The 8,256-nt window shown below is 37.8% G+C and overlaps 1 protein-coding gene across 1 annotated transcript in view; it reads left to right on the top strand.

The window, feature by feature from the left end:
* The window catches only part of LOC107725502 (glutamate receptor-interacting protein 1-like), a 158,055-nt gene that overhangs the window by 121,547 nt on the left and 28,252 nt on the right, over positions 1 to 8,256 (top strand). The window contains exon 11 of the mRNA XM_016534777.1: positions 2,827 to 2,976. Within this exon, the coding sequence (XP_016390263.1) occupies positions 2,827 to 2,976 (150 nt within the window). The remainder of the gene's footprint in view (positions 1 to 2,826; positions 2,977 to 8,256) is intronic.

The following is an 8,256-nucleotide window of genomic DNA, read 5'->3' as shown; positions in this document are numbered from 1 at the left end:
GTCAATACTTTCTCCGGTTTAAATTTGCAGCAACAATACACCTAGGCGGTTTTGAACTTCTTTTTTATGTCAATATAAAGTTGTTGCACATTGTTAAAACTAATCGTGGTATTGATATCTTTGTAGGACTGTCAACTCTATAGATCAGTGGTAAGGGATGGAGATCATGCATCGGTGCTCTACTGCTATTCCTGCAGCTCCCGGATGTGCAATGGCAAATTTTCTGCCGAATTTTAACCACTGAATTTGTGGAAGCGAATTTTGAAAATGAAATAAAATGGACCGAAATTTGCCTGTCGAATATTACATCGTATTTTAAACAGATTTAATATTTTGGAAGTGAATTCTGGAAGGTGAATATGAATTATTGAATTTTTAATTATGAAAATGTGTGTGAAATATTTAGAATTGAAATATTCACAGCTTGAATAAACAACTATGTTAAATTTCAGGACCTAAAATGTACATTTATTATTTATTATTACATTTGTTTGCCTCTGTGCCCACATACTGTATTTTTATGCAGCTAAATTCTCAATAAAACTGTTTTCATTTATATATTTTACTGTTTCTGTTGTCAGACAACGGAATGAATATGAAATAGTGACTGAAACGCGACCCATTAAGACTACATAGCTCTCCCTTCCAAAATGTTAATCTGCACAAAAATCCTGATAATCGAGCCATCATCTAATGAAATCATATAGGCTACACATAAGATAAAGACAATAGCTGTGCTGTGATTTCGGCTATACTTGCATGTAAAATTAGAGAAGCAACATAATATCTGTTTTAACTAAAAGTGCTGCTACTCACCGCCGCTCGCTGAACAGAACAGACGCGGAGAGAGAAAGAGAGGTGTGTGCACGCTGGGAAAGAGAGACCAACACTGTGCATCTCCATTTCTCCAACTACGGGTTAGGCCACGGGTCAAACAGAAAATGCATGCTGCGTTAATAAAATTAGTGCAGTTAAAATGAATTTGCGTTAATTTTGACAGCCCTTATATATATATATATCTATATATAAATTTTTGCAGTCCCCCAAACATTTTGCTGACTCCAGTTCAAAAACCCCTGTAGCAACCAATGGTACAGCGACCTTTAAACCTCGAGCGTCTGAACTGCTTTTCACTTATATCACACATATGATTGAATTTTGAAGTTAGCAACACTGCTAAAATTGCTTGCGGCACCTTTTCTCACCTTCACAGTCATGTCTCAGATTCTCCATTCAGGAGGGTAGTAAAGATGCCGCGGGCACTTCAGTGCTGGTGGCTTCACATAATTTACTGTCATTCCATCAATACTCTTTAGTCACAGTCTCCTTTTTTATTGCTGGATTATATATCCCCCTTGGTTATGGGAGTTCAAAGGCTTTTTCCATCTCTGGAAGATGTGTCTTGATTTGCGTGAAAGAGCAAAACCCCCCTGAGAGTTGTATTACTTTTGTATTACTAGTTGTATTACGCTGTTTTCTTTTTCCCTAAAGACAAATTAGGCTGCATTTGCTGGACATTAACTCCTTAATGTTTGGATTAGGAAGAGCTCATCTTATACAATACACAAGTGGACCAGAAGGTCTCATTATGCTCTTAAAGCTGTACATGGTTTAATGGCTTTTAAAAAAAGAGAGAGGAAAGCAGAATGTCCTTTCATGTGCCAAGACCACACAAACTGTAAAAAATAAGACCGTAATCTGCTCTAATCCTGACATATTTTCAGCATCGCCAGTGTCCCAGCCAAATAAAACTTTTTTTTTTGGAGTAGTAACATTCTGTCAGTTGGGATTTTTTTTTTGCAAGTGCTAAAAATGGCTTTGAAGCTCTCTATCTGATCAGTATGAACTGTGATTTGGTTCTTAGCCGTTGTTCTGTGATAAGAAGTGGCTTTTAGGCATCGGGGAGTATTTTTAGAGATGTGCTTTGATGGAGACTTACCACCGTTCACACAGTGTCAAAGACGAGGGCACAGTCTATAGCACTTTAATGAGTTGTTTTGTGCAATTCCTCGACTGGTGACAAACTGTGGCTTTCGTTTCCTGCACCTGTTGTTAGAAAACTTTAAGATACAGTGGGGTTCGAAAGTTCAGTTGAAAATATGGGATTTAAACATGGTTAAAACTAGGGCTGCACGATAAATCGCATGCGATATTTAACGCGCATCTTGTCAGTAAAGCCGGTTCTTTAATCAGCGGTAAATCTCCATCACGTGCGGGCTTTCACATGGAGCAGCATTAACTACACAGAGCCGTTGTTCACTGACAAGCTGCCCAAAATCACGATCATATTTTGCGCAGCTTGTCGGTGAACAACGGCTCTGTGTAGTTAATGCTGCTCCATGTGAAAGCCCGCACGTGATGGAGATTTACCGCTGATTACAGAATGGCTTTACTGACTAGATGCGCGTTAAATATCGCATGCGATTTATCGTGCAGCCCTAGTTAAAACATAAAATGAATAGAACTTCAAGGTCACTAATCTAGGTAAATTTGTGAGATTGTTCATGTGAATTTGTACAGATGGTCAGATGTTGTTCTTCCAAAGAAACTCGAGATGTTCTTTGGATCATCTGAAATCATGCTGAAGATCATGATCATGCAGCTACAGTAAAGCAAAATAGACACATACCAAATACTATGAAATCATGAAGTTTATGTTAGATTTTCACTCAAATTGTTGTTTTAAATGAGGAAAAAATGTAAAGCAGAAGCGTTCTACCAAGCAAAATTGAACTTTATATACTAAATATATGAGGTTTTGAAATGAGTCATTGAGAGTTGATAATGAGAGTTTTGCTAAAACATTTCTCTCTTTTTCCTACACAGCTCTGGGTTCATCCTTCTCTCCCACCTCCATGAGTGCCTACAGTCTGAGCTCACTCAACATGAACACGTTGCCACGCACCATGTATCCCACAAGTCCCCGCGGCACCATGATGAGACGCAAACTGAAGAAGAAAAACTACAAGAGCTCAAGTATGTTTGATGTAGTCGTGTTGAATGTTCTGATATCTAATAGGGATCAATCTTTTTTTATTGATCAAGAACGAAACATTCCACACAATTCAAAAAGAGGCCTCATTCTTAAAGGGATAGTTCACCCAAAAATGTAAATTAATTTACTCACCCCATGTCATTCCAAATTTTTATGTTGTGTTAATTTCATTAATGAAAGCTATGACAAAAAATGTTCTTTGACGAGCTTCTTTCCCATGACTAAATCGAGACAATGATGAGACGACAATAAGGTCAATAAACGATAACTGTGACTATATCAACATGCAATATCGTTGACGATAAAAGATGAGACAAGACTTTTTTTTTTAAAATAAAAACTATACAAAAATCTCCTTTTATTTTTTCATCGAAAAAAAGGAGACAAAATATCAAAATAATATTGCGGACTGCTGTACAAGCCTCTACTATGAGAGCTTTCATGTGGGCAGTTGCCAGATAAGAAAAGTTCAAATCCCCAAATCAGTACTTCTCTGTTAAAAGGATACATTTTCTGCCTGGTGTTTTGCTTAATTTTTGCAATCTGGCAACCATGTGCATGTGCTCACTCTTCATTACGGAAGTGTAGATTATTATCTAAACACCGACAAACCAGTATGCTGAAGTTCAGCGATCTCCATGTGAGATATTCGGCTTAAATGAAAGTGTCATTCAGCCAGTGTGTATTATCGTCTGTCATGAGATCTCGACTATTTTGTTTGTAATTGTGATTGCTGAATTCATGCACTTGCTCAAGGGCTGTTGTTTTAATAGAGAAACATTATTGCAATTTGGAATTATTGGAATTGCTATTAGGAATTTCACTGTTTTAACAGTTTTCATTATGTAGACAGAGAAAGTGCATATATAAGTCTTTGATATTAATTTATATATTAAATAGCCTATAATAAATCAGTACACTAGATGAGGTAAATAAACCATGTGTATGAGTTCACATTCTGTTGCTTTGTGCTTATTGGTGAAAGTGCAATACCTGAAATGTGAAAAAAAAAACATTTCTCAAATGACAACAATCATTGCAATTATAATTTTGATCAAAAATATTTGTAACTATTATACAGCATGACGAAAATGTGATGAAGTTTTCATTGACTAAAACTAGATTCAAATGTTCAGATATTTAGTCGACTAAAACTTGACTAAATATGACAACTAAAAAGTAAACTTGACACTGGACTAAGACTAAATTAACACAATTTTTATGACTTTCTTCTGTGGCTTCAAACTGAATGCAAAACCACCATAAAAGTGACAGCTTTGTGAGGAAGACATCGACTTGATTTATCTCATTATTCACTGATCTTCACCTCCAATGAGGGGTTAATTGCTGCAACTGGATCACTGAGTCATCTCAAGAAATGAAATCATTTTGAGAGTGAATCAATCGGTTTGGTAAACTGGATCATTCAAATCTGACTCAAAACTACTTTCCTTCCAATGAATAGCTACTTCAGTTCGATTCGAATTCCTCACCCAGTCCATTGTATGGACCACTTCTATGATGCTTTTATGGTGCTTCCGCATCCTTTTTGAAGCTTGAAAGCTTTCACATGCAGTTAGATGCATTCTTTTCGAATAGCTTTATGGAATGCAACTGAATGGAAAAGGGTCTTGAAACACGTTTGAAAGTACTATTTTTACCTTGACGTGCCATTTTTCTAATACCACAAAGCGAGCCAAAGACCTTCTTTATGGCTCTGTATAGTACATTGAATAGGCAGTTGTTCTTCATAGGTTTTTATCCTCTCTACAACAGATTTACCATCAGTCTTCGCCTAGTACCACTTTGATTCATTCTTTAAAACCTTTCGTTTTTATCAGAATGGCTGAAGTACACAGAAATGGGCTTGGTTATTGATTTCCTGTAAAACTTCTCTAATGTATCAGCACCTCCATACAGGCTCTGACCGGAGACTTGTCTTGACTTTAATATTAGCTTTCGAATTTTTATAGCTGCCTTTGCCATTCTTTGTGCAAAACAGAAGTCAGGAGGTTGAAAGTACTGCCCACGGTAATTCAGAAACAAACCTTTATAAAAGCCACATTATGCTAAGCGCATGCAATTGTGCGAAGAGAAGCTTGGTCAAGCCGCTGAAAGCGACGAAAGCAATAAAACTCCAACATAAATGCGTTGAGGTCGCTTGGTATTAAAGAAAGGCCATACGTCTATTATTCTTCCTGTCTCTGCTATGATAGTCTGTCTTTATCTGTACATTCAGACCTCTTGCACATGGTTCCTATCCTTCCTGCTCTTCCTCTCCACGGCTGGGCTCTGAATCTGAATAAGATCAGCGAGTGTGATAGCACTTACCTGAAGTGAACACATTCAGCATTCTCTTCCCATATCTGAAGATGCCAAGCGAAAGAGGGAAATTACACCTCTGGCTACCCAGTAATTAGATCCTGAAAGATATTTCATATCCTTCAACCGAGCAGCGTCACCGTCGTCGCCTCTGCCAGAGATAATTACCCGACCACGCTTTCATACCGCGTGGGGCTGTTATCTGCGGGCTTCGTCAACAGGACCAATAAACAATCGTTGGCACTGGAAAAATGGTTAATCAGCTGCCCACACTGCTGACCGCGTTCACGCTAAACTTGTGTTTAAATTTGTTTTTCGTTGCTGCTTGGTTATTTGCTGTAAATGTTAGAGGAAGTGGAGTTTGGACACATGCTGTAGAAAACCTCATCTAAAAATAAAATTAATTTAAGATATTAATAATTAATATGGTAGGGCTGTCAAGATTCCTTGATTCAATTTGAGTACTTGATTATAAAAAAAAATCCTCAATTGCATTTTGCCTGTGTCGAGTAACCGGCAAAATACCGGAAGTGGTGCATTCCACGGATGAGAATCCATGAAATGCATTATTAGACCATTTTCCAAGGCTGCATGATATATTAATCCCATTTAAAAATCACAATAAAGCATAATGCTATTGTGAATTCACAAATGCTATGATTCAATTAAATATATGCGATGCAGGTTTAAAGGGATAGTTCACCCCAAAATGAAAATTCTGTAATTAATTACTCACCCTCATGTCGTTCCAAACCCGTAAGACCATTGTTCATCTTCAGAACACAAATTAAGATATTATTGATGGAATCTGAGAGCTCTCTGACCCTGCATAGACAGCAACGCAACTGCAATGTTCCCAGACCCAGAAACGTAGCAGGGACATCTGTAAAACAATCCATGTGACATCAGTGGCTCAACCTCAATTTTGCGATGCTGCGAGAATACTTTTTGTGTGCAAAGGAAACAAAAATAACAATTTATTCAACAATCGTTCTCCCCGAATTATCATCTTCCACCATTTTGGAGAGTACCACGATGCATGTGCGCGCATTCCCCAGAACGTAATTAACGTAATTTAATGTAATAAGCATTGTTTACATTCACCATGCGCGCGTTTTCTCCTGAACGTATATAAATAATACTAAAATAACACTGTGGCACCATTAGAATTACAATAATGATTGCTTCCAAACAGATCTCCAAAGCACTTCTAATGCCTCATCTCTCTTGTCCTGAAATTATGTCAGTGGTTGAGCCAGAGGTTGACATTTTGCATTGTTCGAACAAACATAGCGAGGTTTTTGTAGCACCACAGATGTGAAATCCCCTAACAAATGGCTTGCTTAGTTGTCTCATTTAACTGGGATTTGAGACTGTCTTTTAAAATGGCAAAACACTTTGGCTAATTTAACTGTCCATTTTTTATCTGACTTTGAAGTGTTTAATTTACTATGACTAGGCTGCACTTGTTCTGAACGTCACGGTTAATAGCTTCTCCTACCGCGTTGCTCACCGCTTGTGTTTGGCAAATACACCTGCCGCACAGAAACAGAACATCTCATCTATTACACAAATGTATTTTCAGTTTTACTGCCACGAGCATGTGCATGGCCCCTCAAAGACGCTGTTTGTTTAGAAAAATGATTTCATAATGGGTCTGTAATAGCTGTATTGAGTCTTTCCTCCGCTATGATTTTACTCTAACTCTCGTGAAACACGCTTAGTCAGAGCAGCATGGCAGGGATCATAATAGACCATATTCTCTGTTAAAAAGGCAAACGCAGCAGACATATGCTTTTGTCCTGTAAAATACAGCTTGTATTCCTTTTAAAAACATCTTAGACCCGCCTAAGCAGGTTTGCTAGTTTGTCTCCTAACCCAGTCAAGCTAGTCTGCTAATTTTCATCTGGTCATGTTGGGAAACCAGCTGCCTGTTAAGTAAAATTGCAGTATTTAAATTAAAGCCGAAATAAAATAAAACAAACATTAGATGAAAACCTACATTTAAAAAACTTAAAATATAAAAACTAAAACTGAAATTATATTACATATAATTAATTATATATATATATATATATATATATACAGTGCATTCAGAAAGTATTCAGACCCCCTTCATTTTTTTCAATTTTGCTATGTTGCAGCCTGAGACTACAATTGTTTAAATCCGTTTTTTTTTTCTCATTAATCTACACTCTGTACCTCATAATGACAAAGCGAAAACAGAATTTTAGAAATGTCTGTAAATTCATTAAAAAGAAAAAACTGAAATAACACATTTGCAACAATACTTGAAATTTAGCTCAGGTGCCTCCCATTTCTCTTGATCATTGCTGAGATGTTCCTACACCTTGAGTGGAGTCCACCTGTGGTAAATTAAATCGATTGGACATGATTTGGAAAGGCACACACCTCTCTTTAAAAGGCCTCACAGCTGACAATGCATATCAGAGCGAAAACCAAGCCATGAGGTCAAAGGAACTGCCTGCAGAGCTCAGAGACAGGATTGTATCGAGGCACAGATCTGGGGAAGGCTGCAAAAAAAATTCTGCTGCACTGAAGTTTCCCAAGAGCACAGTGGCTTCCATAATTCTCAAATGGAAGATGTTTGACACAACCAGGACTCTTCCAAAAGCTGGTTGCCCAGCCAGACTGAGCAATTGATGGAGAAGGGCCTTGTCAAGACTGGTGACCGAGAAGCTGATGATCACTCTAGTTGAGCTCCATGATCATATATGCAGATGGGAGAAACCTAAAAGAAGGACACACATCACTGCAACACTCCACCGATCTGGGCTTTATGGCGGAGTGGCCAAACTCCATCCTCCCCTCAGTAAAGACACATGAAAACACACTTGGAATGTGCAAAACAGCACCTAAAGGACCCTCAAACTCTGAGAAACAAGATTATCTGGTCTGATGAACCTCAATTCTAAGCA

The sequence above is a fragment of the Sinocyclocheilus rhinocerous genome, unplaced genomic scaffold, assembly GCF_001515625.1.
Source record: "Sinocyclocheilus rhinocerous isolate Xijiao unplaced genomic scaffold, SAMN03320098_v1.1 scaffold153, whole genome shotgun sequence".
In the NCBI taxonomy this organism is placed as follows: Eukaryota; Metazoa; Chordata; class Actinopteri; order Cypriniformes; family Cyprinidae; genus Sinocyclocheilus; species Sinocyclocheilus rhinocerous.
Note: the sequence above shows the minus strand (reverse complement) of the source record. Positions and strands in the feature narration are given on the sequence as shown.